The sequence below is a fragment of the Miscanthus floridulus genome, chromosome 5, assembly GCF_019320115.1.
Source record: "Miscanthus floridulus cultivar M001 chromosome 5, ASM1932011v1, whole genome shotgun sequence".
NCBI classification, from domain to species: domain Eukaryota; kingdom Viridiplantae; phylum Streptophyta; class Magnoliopsida; order Poales; family Poaceae; genus Miscanthus; species Miscanthus floridulus.
In genome coordinates, this window is record NC_089584.1 from 144,937,486 (window position 1) to 144,957,591 (window position 20,106).

Here is a 20,106-nt window from a genome sequence, read left to right on the forward strand (position 1 = left end):
GGCGGGCGACTCATTCAACTGCAGGGACAAGCAACTGGGCACTCTAACTAATCATCAAATGAGACGAAACATTATTTATTATACTAAAAAAAGGATAATACAGTACCCCCCCCCCCCCCCCCCCCAAAAAAAAAAAAAAAGGGACCCCAAGGGCATGTTTTTTTATCCCAAAACTAAGGGGGTCGGGAGGGATGGAGGGTGATTAAATCCCCAAGTCAAAATCCTCCTCAACCCCCTCTGATACCCTTCAATCCCTTTGATTTAGACAACAACCGAACAAGGCCTAAAGGATCATACAGATCACAACGCAATCAATCAATCAACCAAACACAGGGGCATAATAGTTGCCGTACGAGCAGAATATTAAAAAAAATCAGGCATAATGTAGAACGCTAGCTAATCTATTCACCAAATGAGTGAACAATTCACTAAGACAGCATTGTAGAAACATTGCTAGGCTATTTTATGTATTTTATTCATAAATAAATAACGATGCATTCTATTACGTTCATCTGCAAATGGGTGTTTTAGCCCTTCCGCAGAACATACATCAGAGATATATTTACAAATAGAAATATTATTATCTCTTGCTTAGCCCTCGGGTCAACGAGGGCACACAAAGATACTGTACAATCCTTGCTACAGGGGGCAGCCATGAATACATTGATGATGATTATGTCGCTACGGTTGATCCGACGGTTTTAGGAAATTGTAGCACTCCAGCTGCAGCATTTCTCCTCCGTTAACTGGGTCAAATTGGCATCTGTAGAAGCTGCAAAACCATTGGGGGCAAAAAGAAATATTTAGATTCAGATATATAGCTTCAACTACTGCGTTTATAGCTGTTGATGAGAATCAATGTTCGATTCCATGTTCTCACCTTCCATCCATACCAACAACTGCCACAGTATTCTTCTCATGTCCAAATGCAACAATATACTGCTCACCCTCATGGAGCCTGAATTGAGCTACTGACCACTCAGAGTGGAAATATTTCGGCAACACACCTACCATTGATGGAAAATAAACAGGTAAATACGAGCCTGATTAAAAAAGGTAATCAGAAACAGCAAGGAGACGCTTTCATTTTGAGATGGTCTCGTCCTGTGTAACTATCATATATTATACTAAGAGTGTTCAATTCTAAGCTTCCAGCAAGACAATACTCCCTCTACTTTTTTACATCTTTAACCATCAATTAAAAAAAACTGTATAGGTTAACAACAAAAGATTTTTGTTTTTAGATTCACTATGAGAAATACTTTCATAATATAATATTTCACATGTTGTGGAATTACATGGATTTTTCGAAATTGATGGTCAAAGTTACAAATGTTTTACTTAGGACAAACCTAATACGACAAAAATTGGAGGGAGTATATCAATGATACTAAAACATAAAGGACACGATCAAATCTAAATAAGAGATCAAGGAAAACGCTCTGTATTCTTGTAACAATTTGGAATTTATTAAAATGGGATGTGCAACATATAATGAACCTTCTAAGGCTTTTGTCCAACAAACTAACTCCCAAAGTACAATGCGTAAATTTACGAAAAGCATTTAAGACAAATCACAACAAATAATAAGCTTGTATATTTTGAAACATAACTTTTCAAGCCTATAAATACCATTCACAGTAAACCAAAAAGGGGACTTCTCTCAGACATTGGGTATCCTGACAAGTCGTTCAAATGGATAGAACTTACCCTTAATGAATGAAAGAGGGGGGCTTATATGGGGAACTTCAGGATCTGGAGCAGGCATAGGCTTATCATTTGCAGTCGATCCCACATTTATCTTTAAGTTGAACACATGTATTGTTCCTTTATCACTGGAGACAGACAAATACTGCAAATTATTCGAGAAAGCCAAGCTATATATTTCTGCTCTATCAGCACCTCTCCTTACCTACAACAGAAGAAAGCAGACACAATTAGTAACCATATCCTCAGTAAAAAGTAAGATACTGTAATGTTAAAACTTCCTCACGTAATACATTTGTCAAAAGCTTGGGGGGAAAGGTAAACCCAAAAGAACGAATATATCAATGAGCAACAAAGGATGGTAATAGCTACGCATAGAGATCCATAAGCAGGAAACTTGATCAAGAACAGTCACAATCAGAACTCAGAAGCACGACACAGTAAAAGTTTATAATTTTTGTTCAAATCTAGATATATTAGAAAAACAGGGTAGAAGTCAGGTCACTCCTCTATTGTAAGTATCAGTAAGGGTGCCCCTCATGAGCGTTGTGAATGGGACAGTTCTGCAGTAGTCATCCAAGAGCTTGCATGCATCACTTTTTTTTTCTAAAATAGTTCAACCCATTGCGAAACAGCCCCAGATGCCACAATACAGTTCTCTTCAACAAAAAACACCATATCCTCACCATGCCATAGGCACAGCTTTGTGCCTCCCCTGCACACTAACAAATTGTCACTTTGCCTAGATCGTCAACGCCAAATCCTGCCCTACCTGCCACATTGGGCATCTTTTTGGTGCCGTGCCCCAGGCGGACGCCGCACGAGTGAAATAGAGGGCATGGGCAGCGCGACCTGAGATGCGCACGCAGGCAAGAAACGGAAGGAGCAGATGTGCACGCGTGGGAAACAGACACGGGGAGACGATGAGAGTTTACGCGCATGGGAAACCAGAGCTACACCTCCCATGGGGCCATGACCCAGCCATCTAGCATCAATCAAGAGAGGGCGGAGGAAAGAAGCAGCAGGTGGGAAGGAAGCACCTGGAGTCCTCGCCGGCGGCGCCTCCTTCCAGCCACTCCCTCCCCTTCTACTCCACCGAATTCGCGACACATCCCTCTGCTCCGACGATTCGCCTCCTTGATTCACACCTCCACTCTCTGCTCCGCCAATTCGGCCCCCTGATTTGTGCATCCTCCCTCTACTCTGTGCCTCTGCTGCTTGTGCTTAGATATGAACTGCTCTGCTTGTGCTTGGTGCAACTACTATCTGTTATGTGTAGGCACAAGTGATGTGCTTTGTGTGCATGTGTTTATGCTTCTCTGCTATAGGTTAGGCTATGTTTATGCTTGTTACATGGGCTCCAAAATTGGCAGCAACAAGGTAAGTTTATTCTTCTCCACTATAGGTTAGGTCATGTGTATGGCATCGCCTTGCCACGCGCCTTGAGCACCTAGTCGTCTGGAAGGGGGTGGGTCACCTCGCCTTCCCGCCTTAATAACCATGATTACCCAACTGGGATCCTCATTCCTCAATTATGCCCATGCCATGGTCTTTGCTACCATTCTCACTGCCAACATTGCTATCGTAGTATGATTTGGGGAGGTGGAATCACCTAGGTCTTCTTCATAATACAGTGATAATAGTGTGGTTTTCAAATAGAAACTTCATGAGATTTCAATTGAAAAAATGACCTTTAAGCAAAAAGAAAAAGTATAATTTCAGGTCAAAGTTTGAAATATGAAGTCGAAATTTCCAGTTTGTTTGGATGAAAATCCATCTTGCTGCATTCATTTACTTTTACAGGAACCAAAACTAGTAAAAAAAGGAAAAGCTGAAAACATTTGAACCTACTACCAAATTTTGATAGGTTACAGAGGCAAGTGTAATCTTTCTGAAATTTTCTAGCATCAAGAAGAAATACTTGCAACACAAAGTCAGAAACTAACTGTTGTTACAAAGCAATAATTTTGTGAGGCGTAAATTCGAGTTTAAATATTCAAAATGGAGAGCCAGTCCGCTATAACGCTCATCAATTTCAAACAAAGTTCAAGAAGGCGCTAGGCACTCTCTAGGCGGTGACCCATAGCCTAGCGCCTAGGCGAGCCTAGGCGTTTTAAGGCGTTTTCCTAGGCGGTAGCTAATACATGCATAAATACTTAAAAGAAAAAGAAAAAATAGCAGATCAGTGGTGGAGAAAGAAGAGAAGGCCCCATAACAGCCCAAGTCTAGTCCAAGTCTTATCCCCTCCCCTCCCAGCCTCTATTCCCGTCTCTCTCCCTCCCAGCCTCTGCTCGCGCTCGCTCGTCACTCGCCCACGCCGCCGCCATCGCCCGACGCCCCGACGTCGCCTCCTTCCCCACCGGTCGCTGCCGCCCCCGCCAACATTACCTCCTTCCCCCACCGCCGCCTGACGTCCGCGCCGCCCCCACTCGTCCCTGCTTTGGCGGATCTGCCCGCCGCCACCGCCTGACGCCGCCTCTTCCCCCACCGGCCGCCGCTGCCTCACCTTAGCTCCTCCCCCATCGTCTCCCGACCTCCGCACCGCCCCGACACGTCCCTGCCTTGGTGGATCTGGCCGCCTTTCGCCGGCAACAGTTGGGCAGCCGCCTAGGTACCCACCTACCCCCCCTAGGCGAGGCGGTACCCCATCGCCCAGCGCGTAAGCGCGCCCAGGCGACCGCCTAGCGTCGCCTTTTTGAACCATGATTTCAAATAAGCATAAACTCATACACTTTCACAGGCTCTTGTTGAGTTTCGTTGCAAAAGTTAACAGTATGCAATCTGTTACACACTCCTAAATAACTTCAGTTTCCCATCCAGCAGCTGATCAGAGGTTTTCAAACTAGCGTAGAAGACTGCAGTTACTACTCAATGACAAGTAAGAAAGCAATCCTGTGAGCTGGCAGTCTGGTACTATACGATCCTCATCAAAAGGTAACACATTTAATTGCAGCATACGGCTATTCTAAGCTCCCACTCAGCAGCTGCTTAAAGACATGATTTCCACCAATTTACTCGACAAAATCAGTTTTTGTCAATTGTAACGTAACCCAACAGAACTCAGACATTTTCACGGGCTTTTGTTGAGTTTCATTGTAAAGTTAACAGTATGCAATCTGTTACACACTCCTAAATAGCTTCAATTTACAAATGAACCAAGGCACGCGACAGCAATGAAACTGTGATTGCTTGATTTTTGGTCAAGATCAAAAAAAGCTATGTCCTGTTTCTATTAATACCCCACAGATCTCTGAGCTAGCCAAAAATCCTGTCAACATCTAAAACCACTTATACTAGAAAGTAGAAAGTTGCTATTTAATCACACTACTTCAAAAGGAAACCATGTGCGCTGGTCTATACGATGCTAGCAAAGCAGCACATGTGGTTGCATAGAGCTACTATAATTTCCCATCCAGCAGCTGCTCAGAGGTTTTCAAACTAGCGTAGAAGACTGCGGTTACTACTCAATGATCAGTAAGAAAACAATCCTGTGAGCTGCCAGCCTGGCACTATACGATACTTATCAAAAAGTAACACATTTGATTGCGGCATACGGCTATTCTAAGCTCCCATTCAGCAGCTGCTTAAGGACATGTTTTCCCCCAATTTACTCGACAAAATCAGTTTTTGTCAGTTGTAACGTCACCCAACAGAACTTGCATCTATACAATACAACTACGAGCACGTGAAAGAAAGCTTACTTCCTGCAGGAGATTGCCTTCAGCTGCATTATAGATTCTAACAAGTGTTCCCTTGGTGCTAGCAGTTGCAATGAGCCTCCCATCCTGCGACAACGCGAAACACGCGACGCGGGAAGTGTGCGCATTGATGAACTTGGTTTTCCTTGCCCCATAGTGTTCCACCCTAACCTGCCCCTTATGGGCACCGGGGCAAACAAGCACGATAGACCCGGGCTGCTGCGACACGGCGCAGAGGCCCTTGGGGTTGGGCGCCGTCTCGATCTGATGCACGAGCTTAAGGTCCGCGAAGTTGTAGACGAAGATTTTGTTCTCGAGCACCACGATGATGCGGTCGCGTCGGAGCCGGACGCCCCGGACGGGGGAGCGGAAGGAGAGCTCCCCGATGCAGCGACTCTGGTGGTCGTCCCAGATCATGACCTTGTTGGGCGGGTAGTGCGGGTTATCGCCGCCGCCGACGAGCGCGAGTATGTTGCAGCGGAACAGCATCTCGACGACGCCGATACCCCCTCCCCCGGCGCCGCCGCCGACGACGCCGGCGCCGGTAGCGCCGTCGCACACGGCGGCGAGGTCCCGGCGGAAGATCTCGCGGAAGGGGTCGCAGTTGTAGATGCGGAAGCCCGACTTGGCGCCCGCCGCGAAGCAGCCGTAGTCCTGGTTGAAGGAGATGTGGAGTAGGTCCTTGGCCGCGGGGGCGGGGGAGGGCGCCGAGGAGACGGACGAGGAGTCATCGCTCTCGCTCTCGCTCTCCTCGCCGCCGGAAGGGGTGGGGTCGATCGAGGTGGTGAGGGACGTCGGCGCCGTCTCCGGCTCCGCCGCCTCTTCCTCCTCCTCCTCGTGCTGCTGCTGTAGCGGCGGGTCGTCGGGGACGGGGTTAGGGTTCGGTGGGCCCGGCGCGGGGGCGGGCGTCGCCATGGGCGGGGCGAGGGGCAGAACGGGGAGGTAGGTAGGGTTGCGTGAGTGGCCGCGTCACGGTGCTGCTGGGTTAGCGATAGAGATCAGGGGTGAGGTAGGGTAAGCGGGGCTGGCGGTCGGGGTTATTCACGGTGTTGCCATTGGTCGAGGTGGCTGGTCGTCCTCGGCTCGGCTTGGGTAGAGGCGTGGTGGGGAAGGCAGCGCGTACCTTTCGTGGCGTACGGGTTGCCGTGACCAGAATGGATGGGCGAAAACGAAAATGTTTCTGATTCAGAGATGTTCTACGCGCTCGCTTCTGAATTCTGATTCTTTTGGCTATTCTCATAGTAGGTGTTTTTTTACGGGAAAAGGATTGTATTGATATAAGTAGCGTAATTACATACACAAGCAGGTAACCCCGCGCGTTGCGCGGGTAATAGTGGGGGGGAAAAATTTGTATTGCGTTAAAAAAAAATCATACTGTTCCTTAATGGATCGAGTATTGTTCGTAGTAACCCGCTGCTGTTCATAAAACCCGTTACTGTTCACAAAAAACGTTACTATTCATCGCAAAAACGCCGCACGTTGACTGCCCGGTAACAGTGATCTGTGAGAGAGACGGAACTCGGCGGCTTGCACGCTCTTTATACTATAGTAAGTATACTATAGTATAGATCATCATGTTTAAATGTGAAACTCTGGACGCAAAAAATAGTATAGAAAAAATAGTATAGGCTAAGTCCACTAATAAAAATCTTCACCACTAAATTATGTTGACGATTATCTAATTAGAACCCAATAATACTGATGATTGCCAAATGAGCATAACTCTCTTATCATCCTTAACGGCAAACACCTAGACTTGAAAACACTACATGATCTGGCACCGCGGAAACTTTTCAGGACATATCTGACATGTTCGAAGAACATCTTCCATCTCATCGTCGAAGATGATCAAGGTACAACCAATTTAGCTCTGCCAGTACCAACGCCGCTAAAAGTTCAAGTATCTGTCTAGCTGCCATGAGTTAGAGTCCAATGAGTCGGTCACACACACGGATGTTGCGAACAAGGAACTCGATTATCCTACGGTTGCACCGCCCTTACAAAAACATAAGCAACATGAAGACCCCCATATAAGATGCCTAGAGCGGTACGTACACTAAAGACCTCTATGATAAATATGATACAGCGATGAAGAAGATACTAGTTGTCGTCCCATGGAACAATCATTATTCAGTATAGGTTTCCGCTTCTCTTGCCGCTGGTGAGAGCTTGAGGCTGCTTTAAGAGAAGGAGGAGGAGGATCAGCGAAGGTAGCAGCGGTGATGGTAAAGTCAGGGACTAGTAGGGTGTTCGGCTGGCGGGTGACTGGTTGGCTGGCTGGCCAGCCCACTCATGAGACAACTGTTCACGTGAACAGTGTTTTTTTAGAAAGAACAATTTTTTTTTCTCACAACAATCAGCCGGAACAGTATTTTGGCTTATTTTTCAGTCCTGCCGAACAGGCTCTAGGAGGTTGTGTCAGTCAAAGGAATGTGTCTATGCTCTTTAGAGTTAAAAACTCTGTGCTTTGTGAGTTGTGGCAACTACTATCTTTTTGTCGGGTACCTTAGAATGGGGTACCCCAAGCAAAACGTCAAATGGGTTGCCCAAGTCCCATCTAAAAAATAATAATGATGATAAAAGCAAAAGGATAAGTCGTGGGCCCCTCCCCGTCGCGACCAGGCCCACTGGGTCCTCCTCCTCCTCGCCTCGAGCCCCGAGAAGGAGGTCTCGACGGCCTGGCGAGGCTCCCCAGGGAGGCCTCGGTAGAAAACGCCGTCTCCGCCTCGCCCGAGGCTCTCCACAGAAGGCCTCAGCAGGAGGCGCGTTCTCCGTACCGCGCGAGGCCTCTCGCACGGAGCCTCGGCAAGGAGCCTGATCTCCGTCTCGCGCGAGGCCCCATTCTCCGTGTCGCTCGAGGCCGGCTCGCCCGCGGTCCGTCGCCCCCGCCTCGGCCGACCCTCCCGACAGCCGGTCACGTCCCATTAATGCTTTCAACCACTCTCGTGATCTCAGCCGGACAGCGGCTCAACGTCACAGAAAGACCGACGCGACCCGAAGTAGCATCAGCACCATACCGGCCAGGACAGGGCACGGCGGGGATTACCGGCCACTGTGTCCAAACACTGTGACCACGATCAGCCGCCGTCAGCGCCTGGGACAGGAGGTGGCGGGGGCTACTGGCCACTGTGTCCTACCACTGTGTCCACGATCAGCCGCCCGCTCAAGGCCTCGGCGCTATACACCAAGGCCTCGGCACTGTACATCAGGGCCTCGGCAATGTTGGGGTCCGTGCCTGCCGAGACCCCCCCACCGCAGTACCAGCCTCGGCCCCGACCAAGTTTCGGCCTCGTGCATAGTCCGTCCACAGCGGCTTATGGTCGCCGCCACGTCCACTCCGAGGCATTCCTGGGGCTTCCACGACGCACAGGACAGGAGAAGGACCGACGCGACCCGAGGTCGCATCAGCACCATACCGGCCAGGACAGGGCACGGCGGAGATTACCGGCCACTGTGTCCAAACACTGTGACCACGATCAGCCGCCGTCAGCGCCTGGGACAGGATGTGGCGGGGGTTACTGGCCACTGTGTCCTACCACTATGTCCACGATCAGCCGCCCGCTCAAGGCCTCGGCGCTGTACACCAAGGCCTCGGCACTGTACATCAGGGCCTCGGCAATGTTGGGGTCCGCGCCCGCCGAGACCCCCCACCGCAGTACCAGCCTTGGCCCCGACCAAGTTTTGGCCTTGTGCATAGTCCGTCCACAGCGGCTTATGGTCGCCGCCACGTCCACTCCGAGGCATTCCTGGGGCTTCCACGACGCACAGGACCTGATGGGACGACCACGCCGCCCCAGTACTCCAAGGATGGGCCGCTCCAACGACCACGCTGCCACAGGAACAGGCCATAGGGCTTAGACATGCCGTCCCTGTTGGCACGACGCCGCATAGTAATATATGTACTGCCCTTGTCCCCTCTTCAACTATAAAAGGAGAGGACTTGGGCCACTTAGGGGGGACGCCCGGAGAACACACACACACGCACACCTTCCAGCCGCTTGAGAGCAATGTCTCAGACGGCTCCACGACACCTTGTCGAGACCTGGGACAAGTTCCCTCTCTCCCTTAGCTTGTAACCCCCTACTACGAGCACTTCGGTGCAAGGAATACAAGTTCTATCCCTTAGACTGGACGTAGGGCGCCGATTGCCTGAACCAGTATAAACCTTATGTCTCTTTGCATCACCATCCGGAATCGGGAGCACGCAGAACAAATTCACTAGTCGGTTGAGGACCCCCCGGTCCGAAACACCGACAGTTGGCGCGCCAGGTAGGGGGCGTCTGCGTGTCAGTTTCGTCATCCCAGCAGGTTCCGGATGGCAGACCCCGTGCGACCATTGCGTCTCGGCACCGTAGTTTGGTTCGGGAGCCTAGAGTTCATGTCTCTAGGGCATGAGTACGACATGGTACTCCTCGCTCCTTGAGCCCCACCACCCGACGATGAAGTTACGCACCGGCAGCCTAGGCGCAGGCGACGCCTGAGCGGCCGCTCTCGCCGCGCTCGCCAGGCACGACACGAGCAAGACCACCCCGACGTTACGCGAACCCGGGGCGGCACGCCACTCCCTGCCGATATCCTACGACCAGCTGTTGGTACGGGGTCCCTGGCTGGGGACCTGTTTGGCCTGAGCTTGGACAAAGGGAAATCGCCGGTGGCTCGCGATGATGCCCAGTCGTCAAGCTCCGCTCCACCACTCCCTGAAGATCCAACCCCGGTGGAGCAGAATCTGGCAACGACATCATCCCCATACCCCTTTGGGTTGAAAAATGCCACCGCTTCCTACACCTACGCGTACGCTGCTGTTCATGAGGGTCCCTCAGAACGCTGCCAGCGCTTCGGTCTCGACCTAAGCACCCACGCTGACTCCTCGGATGAGGACGAGGCATGGCCCGGAGTGGATTTCTCCGGGCTCCACGACCCTGGGACTTTGCGCCAGTTCTTGGCCGCAAGCGACTACTGCTTCGGTTACTCCGACTCCGACGACGAAGGCACTTATGACCCCACTCACGAGTGTTTTCACGTCGGGCTCGGGATGCCGAGGGCAGGCGAAGAGGATGAGGGGGCAGGTAGCCGCTCCCCACTTCGTCCAGGGGCGGGTGCCGTCACGCCCCCATGCAATGCCCTGCCGACCGCACGAAATGAGAACGTCGCTCTTGCACGACCTCAGCGCCCAGACCTAGAGCAACTCCGTGAGCTCCAGGCCAAGGTCGAGCAAGACCAACTCCTTCTGTAGCAGCTTCAAGACTCTCTCGAATAGGAACAGTGAGGCCGCGGTGAAGGTGGGGGAGCCCGACGAAGAGCTCGTGATGTGTATCACCGCATCCATGACGACAAAGGAAGCGAGCAACCCTCAGTCTTTAATCGCGCCAGCTAGAACGTTGCGGCTGCGGCAATGCTGGTTCGTGCAATGCCCGAGCCTTCTACCACGGAGGGGCGGCGGGTCCGCGGTGAGCTCCACGATCTCCTAGAGACCGCTGCGGTCCAGCAGGCCAAGAGTTCCGCCTCCCGATGGCGCGGGGGCGCCACGAACCTTCTCACGGCACCGCCTCGGTAGGACAGGGAAGCCCCGGCTCGTCCCGACCCCGACCGAGCGCTGATAGCCCACAGGGTCCCCATGCTTCTGGACCGCCTCGGCAATCGACGCGAGGTGCAGGGAGACCATGAGGTGGTCAGCAGGCGACGATGCCACGACAACGAGGGGTCCGCTCAGGGCTACCACCCACACCGAGGCGGTCGCTACGACAGCGGTGAGGACCGCAGTCCTTCCCCTGAGCCGCCAGGCCCTCGGGTCTTCAGCAGGGCCATCCGCGCTGCTCCTTTCCCCGCCCGGTTCCGACAGCCGGCCAATCTCGTGAAGTATAGCGGCGAGACCAACCCAGAGCTCTAGCTCGCCGATTACCACCTAGCCTGCCAGCTAGGTGGCATGGACGATGACCTGCTCATCATCCGTAATCTCCCTTTGCTCTTGTTGGACTCGGCACGAGCCTGGCTTGAGCATCTCCCTCCCTCGCAAATCCACGACTGGCGCGACTTGGTTGGGATCTTCGTCGGGAACTTCCAGGGCACATACGTGCGCCCTAGGAATTCCTGGGATCTTAAGAGCTGTCGCCAGAAGCCGGACGAGTCTCTCCGAGACTTCATCCGGTGCTTCTCCAAACAGTGCACCGAGCTACCCAGCGTCGACGACTCGGAGATTGTCCAGGCTTTCCTCTCCGGCACCACTTGTCGGGACTTGGTCCGAGAGTTAGGTCGCAATGTCTTGCGCTCCGCTGCCGTGCTCCTCGACATCGCCACCAGCTTCGCCTCAGGAGAAGAGGCTGTCGGAGCCCTCTTCCCCGATGCCGATACCAAGGGTAAGCGGAGGGAAGAGGCCCCCGAGGCCTCAGCCTCCCACCTCCCTAAGAAAAAGAAAAAGGGGCGCCTGGGGAGGCAGGAAGTCCTGGAGGCTGATCTGGTTGCGACCATAGAGCGCAAGAATCCCCGAGGCCCCAAAGGCCCAAGGCCCTTCGACGACATGCTCAAGAAACCCTGCCCTTACCACCAGGGCCCGGTCAGGCACGCTCTCGAGGATTGCACCATGCTGCGGCGTTATTACGCCAGGCTTGGGCTCCCCGACGACGACGCCAAGCAGAAAGGCACCGGCGAGCGGGACGAAGACAAGGACGACGGGTTCCGAGAGGTACGCAACGCTTTCATGATCTTCGGTGGGCCCTCGGCATGCCTTACGGCGCGGCAGCGCAAGAGGGAACGCCGAGAAGTCTTCTCGGTCAAGGTAGCCACCCCTAGTACCTCGACTGGTCTCAAGAGGCGATCACCTTTGATCGAGGTGACCACCCCGACCGTATTCTGAATCCCGGGCAGTACCCACTGGTCGTCGACCCGATCATCGGCAACACCCGACTCTCCAAGGTGTTGATGGACGGAGGCAGCGGCCTCAACATCCTCTACGCCAACACCCTAGAGCTCTTGGAGATCGATCGGTCGAGGCTACGAGGTGACGTCGCACCCTTCCACGGCATCGTGCCAGGGAAGCGCACGCGACCCCTCGGGTGCATCGACCTTCCTGTCTGCTTCGGCACCCCTTTCAACTACCGCAAGGAAGTCCTCACCTTCGAGGTAGTCGGGTTTGGGGGAGCCTACCATGCCATTCTAGGGCGACCATGCTACGCCAAGTTCATGGCAGTGCCCAACTATACCTACCTCAAGCTCAAGATGCCAGGCCCTAATGGTGTCATCACAATCGAGTCCACGTACGAACATGCATACGACTGCGACGTCGAGTGCATCGAGTACGCCGAGGCTCTTGCAGAGGCCGAGACCCTCATCGCCCACCTCGACCAACTCAGTGGCAAGGTGCCTGACTCCAAGCGTCGTGCAGGGGCGTTCGAGCCCGCTGAAACCATCAAACTCATCCCGGTCGACCCCGCATGCCCCGACGACCGAGCACTGAGGATCAGCGCCACCCTCAACATCAAATAGGAAGCCGTGCTCGTTGACTTTCTCCGTGTGAACGCCGACATATTCGCATGGAGTCCCTCGGACATGCCAGGCATACCAAGAGAAGTCGCCAAGCACGCCCTGGACATCCGGGCTGGATCTAGATTGGCGAGGCAACGCCTACGCCGCTTCGACGAAGAAAAGCGCAGGGCCATCGGAGAGGAGGTACAGAAACTCTTGGCGGCCGGGTTCATCAAGGAAGTATCCCACCCAGAGTGGTTGGCTAACCCCGTTTTAGTCAAAAAGAAAAGCGGGAAATGGAGGATGTGTGTAGACTACACCGGTCTGAATAAAGCCTGTCCAAAGGTCCCCTTCCCATTACCTCGAATCGATCAAATCGTTGATTCCACCGCAGGGTGCGAGACCCTGTCTTTCCTCGATGCGTACTCTGGTTACCATCAGATCAAGATGAAAGAGTCCGACCAGCTCGCGACTTCTTTCATCACACCGTTTGGCATGTACTGCTACGTGACGATGCCCTTCGGCCTCAGAAACGCAGGTGCCACGTACCAGCGGTGCATGACCCAGGTCTTTGGCGACAACATCGGGTAGACCATCGAGGCCTACGTAGACGACATCGTGGTCAAAACCAGAAAGGCTGAAAATCTCATGAATGACTTGAGGGTGACCTTCAAATGCCTTAGAGAGAAGGGCATCAAGCTCAACCCCGAGAAGTGTGTGTTCGGGGTCCTCCGAGGGATGCTCTTAGGATTCATAGTCTCAGAACGCGGCATTGAGGCCAACCCAGAGAAGGTCTCGGCTATAACCAGCATGGGACCAGTCAGAGACCTCAAGGGAGTATAGAGGGTCATGGGATGCCTTGCGGCCCTGAGTCGCTTCATCTCGCGCCTCGGCGAAAAAGGTTTGCCTCTGTACCGACTCTTGAGAAAGTCCGAGCGTTTTTCTTGGACCCCCGAGGCCGAGGAAGCCCTCGACAGACTCAAGAGGCTGCTCACCAATCCTCCCGTTCTGATACCCCCTGACCTTGGATGAGGCCCTCTTACTCTACGTCGCCGCAACAACCCAAGTGGTCAGCGCCGCCGTAGTAGTAGAGAGGCAGGAAGAAGGGCATACTCTGCCTACCCAACGACCGGTCTATTTCATCAGCGAGGTGCTCTCCGAGACCAAAGCGCGCTACCCCCACATCCAGAAGCTAGTCTACGCCGTGGTCCTGGCCCGGCGCAAACTGCGCCACTACTTCAAGTCGCACCCAGTGACTGTGGTATCATCCTTCCCCCTGGGCGAGATAGTTCATAACCGGGAGGCCTCGGGCAGGATAGCCAAGTGGGCTATCGAGCTTATGGGGGAAACCTTGACCTTTGCGCCTCGAAAGGCGATCAAGTCTCAGGTCTTGGCCGATTTTGTGGCTGAATGGACAGATACTCAATTGCCACCTGCTCAGATTCAGACAGAGTGCTGGACCCTGTACTTCGACGGATCCCTGATGAAGATCGGGGCAGGCGCGGGTCTGCTCTTCATTTCGCCCCTCGGAGTACACATGCGCTACATGGTGCGGCTCCACTTCGCCGCCTCCAACAACGTGGCCGAATACGAGGCCCTCATCAATGGCTTACAAGTCACCATCAAGCTTGGGGCACGGCGCCTCGACGTCCGAGGCGACTCACGGCTCGTCATAGACCAAGTGATGAAGGAGTCAAACTGCCTTGACCCTAAAATGGAGGCTTACTGCAAGATGGTGCGACGCCTAGAAGACAAGTTCGACGGTCTCGAACTAAATCACGTCGCGCGAAAGTACAACGAGGCCGCCGACGAGCTGGCAAAGATGGCCTCAGCACGGGCCCCGGTCCCCCCGAACGTCTTCGCTAGAGACCTCCACAAACCGTCCATCGGCTGCACCTCGACAATAGAGGAGGGCCCACCTGGGGAACCCATGGCAAAGCCAAACACCCCCTCTGCTGCCGAGACCCCCTCGACCAAGCCCGAGGTCATGGAAGTCAACGCCGAGCCTCCGCAGAACGATCAGGACGTGGATTGGCGAGTCCCATTCCTCGATTGGCTTGACCGGGGGGAGCTTCCCGACGACCGAACTGAAGCACGATGGCTTGCGCGCCGAGCCAAGACCTACACCCTCTACAATGGCGAATTATACAGGCGAAGTCCCTCAAGCGTCCTTCAACGATGCATCAGTTCCGAGGCGAGCCAAGCCCTGCTTTGGGACTTACACGCAGGCGCCTGCGGGCACCATGCGGCGCCTCGGACGCTCGTAGGGAACGCTTTCCGCCAAGGATTCTACTGGCCGACAGCGGTCGCCGACGCTACCAAGCTAATACGCTCCTACGAAGGATGCTAGTACTACGCTCGGCAGACACATCTCCCGGCCCTGGCCTTGCAAACCATCCCCATCACATGGCCATTCGCCGTGTGGGGGCTCGACATGGTCGGGCCTCTGCAAAAGGCCCCCGGGGGCTACACCCATCTACTGGTATCAATCGACAAGTTCTCCAAATGGATTGAGGCTCGTCCGATCAATTGAATCAAATCCGAGCAAGCGGTGCTGTTCTTCACTGACATTATCCACCGGTTCGGGGTCCCCAACACCATCATCACCGACAACGGGACGCAGTTCACCGGCAAAAAGTTCCTGACGTTTTGCGACGACCACCACATCCGTGTGGCCTAGTCGGCCATAGGACACCCAAGGACCAACGGCCAAGTAGAGCATGCCAACGGCATGATCCTACAAGGCCTCAAGCCAAGAATTCACAACCGGTTGAAAAAGTTTGGCAAGAAATGGCTTGCCGAGCTCCCATCGGTCATCTGGAGCCTGAGGAACACTCCAAGCCAAGCCACGGGGTTCACGCCTTTCTTCCTAGTCTATGGGGCCGAGGCCATCCTCCCCACCGACCTAGAATATGGTTCCCCGAGGCTGCAAGCCTATAACGAACAAAGCAACCACACAACCCGAGAGGACGCCCTCGATCAGCTGGAGGAAGCCCGAGACGTCGCGCTACTACACTCAGCCAAGTATCAGCAGAGCCTGCGGCGCTATCAGGCCCAACGCGTCCGAGGCCGAGACCTGAAGGTAGGCGACCTGGTGCTGAGGCTAGCATAGAGCAACAAGGGTCGCCACAAGCTAACCCCGCCATGGGAAGGACCGTACGTCATCGCCCAAGTCCTGAAGCCTGGGACCTACAAGCTGGTCAACGAGAAGGGCGAAATCTTCACCAACGCTTGGAACATAGAACAGCTACGTCGCTTTTATCCCTAAATTTCCAAGCATTGTATATATCGTTTCTCGAAATACAATTAAAAAAGCGCTCTTTAGTTGGTCTTTACTTTTCAAGAAACCCCCCGAGCCCACAGTAGGTCTCGGCAGTACAATAAACACAATAAGGGAGACTCGACTCTGCCTTAGCAGAACCAAGCCTCCCTCGGGGGCTAGATAGGGGACTTCCCCTAGGTCCCACGCGCCTTTTTTTAGTTGCTTTTCGAAAAAATTCCTACGCCAAGTCTCTAGCAGGCTCTGACGAATCATTTGTAGAGACTCCTCGGACCAAGGTCTGTTTCCTAAGCAAGAGGCCAGCTGAGTCGCGAGACGGCCTACGCCCCCCGGGTTACGGCACTCCCTCACTACCTCTCGCTCAAGGGACGGCTTAGGCCCCAAAGGGGTGTTTTGCAAACGAAATCGGATCAGGAGCAACAGAGGGCAAAGGCTCGGAAACATGAGAAAAACAACTAAGAAACACAAATACGTCAGAAATAAAAGCCTCGACGGCCACAAACGTTATGATACAAAAATAACCCCTATTCTATCTTTACATAGCCCCCGGGGCCCAGATTAAGGCTCAGGGCCCCCAGCACCGACAGAGGGTAGGGGAGGAACCACCTCATCTTCAAAGAGCGTCGCCAGCGCCGTGCCAGGGCCTTCCTCCGCCTCCAGCAGCTTCGCGACTGCCACGTGGGCCTCCTCGTCATCATCAGGCAGAACGTAGCCATCACTGATGGCCGGGAGGTCGATGCCAAGGTAGCGAGAGGAGATGACGGCCATCGCCCGCTTGACACCCGTGTGCAGCGCCCCTCAGAGCCGCTCGTGTATCTGGCTGCTCAGCGCAATCAAGCGGCTCCCCAGGGAGCTACCTGACTAAACCCCCTCGACTTCCAGGGCCTCGCAGGCGGAAAGGGCAGCACGCTTTAGCGCCTCGTGCTCCCCGATCTCGGTCTCGAGCACCGGCTGCACCGCGCTGGAAGCCTCGGTGGCCCGAATGACCTCCGCCTCTGACTCTGCACCACGGAAAATGAAATAAGGTCGAGCCAGAGAAAAAACAACCTAAGTTAGGGATGGGAGCCCACGGAGCTCACCCTTGGCCTTCAGCTCCCAGCGTCGGGTCTCGGCCTGGCAGGCCTCGGCTTTCGCCTTCAACCGCTAGGCCTCGACTCGAGAGGCCTCGGCCACCCTGGAGGCTTCACTCCCCAGCTCTGCATCATACGAGGAAGTTAGGAAGCGAACATAAGGGGAAGAAAACAAAACAAGGGGACTCAAACTCACCCTCGACCGTCCCCCTCAAAACCACAGCCTCGAATTACGAGGCCTCAGCCGCAGCAAGGGCCTCGTTCAGAGCGCCTTTGGTCAGCCGGTGCGCACTCTCCTCTGCCCCTAGCTGCCCGGCGAGGGCCTTGCCTCAGGTCATCGCTTCTTCAGCCCGGGACCTGAAGGCATCCCGGTCGCTGACGGCGCGGGTAAGCTCCTCCTCCAGCTCCTTGATCCATGCCGCCAAGGGGGCGAGCTACGTCTAGGCCGTGGCCGCCTCGACCTTCGTGTCGGCACAGCGAAGGCGGAGGTCCTCCACCTCCGCGCTTCGGGCCGATAGAAGCTCGTTAGCATCGGTAAGAAGGCCCCTCTGCCTCTGAAGCTGGTCCCAGATTCTCCTCTCCCACCAGAGGAAGACCGACTTCCTGAGGGACCGGGTCTCGAGCTCCTGAGGAGGCAGAGCAGAGGTCGTCGATTGCGACAAAACCAAGGAAAGAACAACGTCACGCGAGAAAGGAAAACACGAACCTGAGCGACTCCGGGAAGGTCGTCGGCCACCACGGACAGCGCCGTTCGTAATGACCGTTCCGCCAGCTCGCGGTACTGCTCGAAGGTACTCTAGCGCCTGCCCTCGGCCGTGTCCTCGAGGGCGAACAAAGGCTCCCCCTCAGGGTCGTCCTGGCTCCACCACAGTACCCGCGGGTCGCACCCGCACAAGGGCCGAGCTTCCCTCGTCTAAGAGCGGCGCCGGCTGCTCCACGGCGTCGGTCTCCTCGGCGCCAACCACCTCCCGTGCCCGGGAAGTATCGTCGGAGGAGATCGGATAGACCTCCGTCTTCCGGGCACTCTCCCGCAACAACGGCGGGCCCTGAGCCAAGGGCACGGCCGAGGCCTCCGCCACCGACATCTCCGCCTCCTGCACAGACGTCCTCGCTGCCATCACGACGACCATGGTGACCTCGGGGGCTCCGGCCTCTGCAGTCACGGCCTCGGCGGTCTCGGGGGCTCCGGCCTCCGTCATTATGGCCTCGGCAGACGCAGAAGCACCGGCCGCGGACACTGCGGTCTCGGCGGTCATGGGCACCGGGGCCCCCATCGCCTCAGCCCCAGAGGCCCCGGGAGCCTCGGCAACAAAGGGCATGACGGCCCCATCCGACCGTGTAGGGGCCACCTCGGCAACCCTTCCTTGGGTAGCCGGTTCCTGTGGGTCCACCCTCGCCGACGCCGCGCTGCGCTGGATGGCGGCTTGTGCCTCCGCCACCCAGTGGGCAGAGGAGCCGGGGCTCGCCTTAAGCGCTTTAAGGGGCGCCAAGGGGAGGTCGTCCGCAGGCCGCTTCCGACTAAAGAAAATCAACCTACAGGGTCAGCACGAGACCAAAAAAGCGAATGGAAGACACCATAACCGCGCCAAAAACACACTTACTTTGAACGGGACAGCCCCAGCTTTGCCACAGCAAACCTCCTCCGCAACGGCGAAGGCGGTGGCAGGGGCATCGCATCTGTATCCACCGGCGCCGGTCGGTCCTCAGCGGACCCCGGTGCCCCTTCGACCCTCTGCGGGGCCAGTGGCGTCGCCTCCACCGCCGCCGGCTCCGCCGAGCTTACCAGGCTAACGGCGCGTTTGCCTAACGCCCGTGCCTCGGGCATGTCGGCCACGGCCCCAGGTCCACTTCCTCTCCCCTTCCCGAGGTGCCGGGCTGCTTACCGACGCCCCGGGCGCCACCTCCTCGATGTCCGGAAGGTGGTCTAGGGGGCCTCGCCCCACCACGCCCTTGTCATTCCCGTCCGAGGCCTCCGTCGACAACGACGTCAACGGGGACTCCTCCAATGGGAGACCTTCCTTCCGTTGCTGACGACGGCGCTTATCCAACGCCTCGCGCACAAGGATGTGCTTCGTGCGCTTCGCCGCCTTAGCATCCTTCCGCTTCTTCTGCGCGTTGGCGTGAGCGCGGTTAATCGCCCGCTGCCCCATGTCCTCGGGAACGGGTGGCGGGGAGGAGCGCACGTCCCTCATCCCCTGAACAAACCACAAACGCACATAAGGAAACAAGGGATAAAGAGAGATTGAGGAGGCTCAGAGGCTGCAGCGGCACTCGACTTACCAGCGAAAGAAACCCCCACGACGGTCGCATCGCGAAGGGGGTCAGGTTGCCGCCCCTCAACTTCACATCTACCGTCTCCCCCACCCAACGGTGAATCTCCTCGTCGGAGAGGGCAGAGGAAGACATCCGGGTGCCTTCGACGGGCTCACTCAGCCTCATCTCGAATAGCCGCCGCCGTTGAGCCATCAGCGGCAGCACCCTCCGGCGGTGGAAGGCGGCCACGACCACAGCAACGGTGAGGCCATGGTTCCGCAGCCTCGCCAGCCCCTCTAGGAGTGGCTCCAGCTTGGGCTGGTCGACCTTCAGGATGCCCCATTTCCACTTTCTCCGGGCAACTCCCCACAATCCGCCCAGTATAAGGGGGAAGTCCCCCGTCGTCGTTGCGGAGGTAGAACCAACTCGTGTACCACCGGCGGTTGGAGGACGCGAGTTGGGCCGGGATGTAGAGGTGCAGGCGGTCCTGACGCACTTGGAGAGTGCAGCCTCCGGCCCTCGACGCCTTCTTCTTGCCCGACGTGCCCGTCGGCTTGGTAATATGCCCCGCCCAGAATAGGTGGAGCCACAAATCCCAATGGGGAGCGATCCCCAAATACCCCTCGCAGACGGCAACAAA

The 20,106-nt window shown here is 55.2% G+C and overlaps 1 protein-coding gene across 1 annotated transcript; it reads right to left on the reverse strand.

The window, feature by feature from the left end:
- Positions 1–439: 439 nt before the first annotated feature.
- On the reverse strand, positions 440–6,527 carry LOC136451063 (autophagy-related protein 18a-like). The gene is made up of 4 exons (XM_066451804.1): positions 5,409–6,527; positions 1,711–1,912; positions 881–1,007; positions 440–772 (listed from the first exon to the last, which is right to left on the reverse strand). The coding sequence occupies exons 1-4, from the start codon at positions 6,318–6,320 to the stop codon at positions 682–684; spliced, it is 1,332 nt and encodes a 443-aa protein (XP_066307901.1). The 5' UTR covers positions 6,321–6,527; the 3' UTR covers positions 440–681.
- Positions 6,528–20,106: the final 13,579 nt, after the last annotated feature.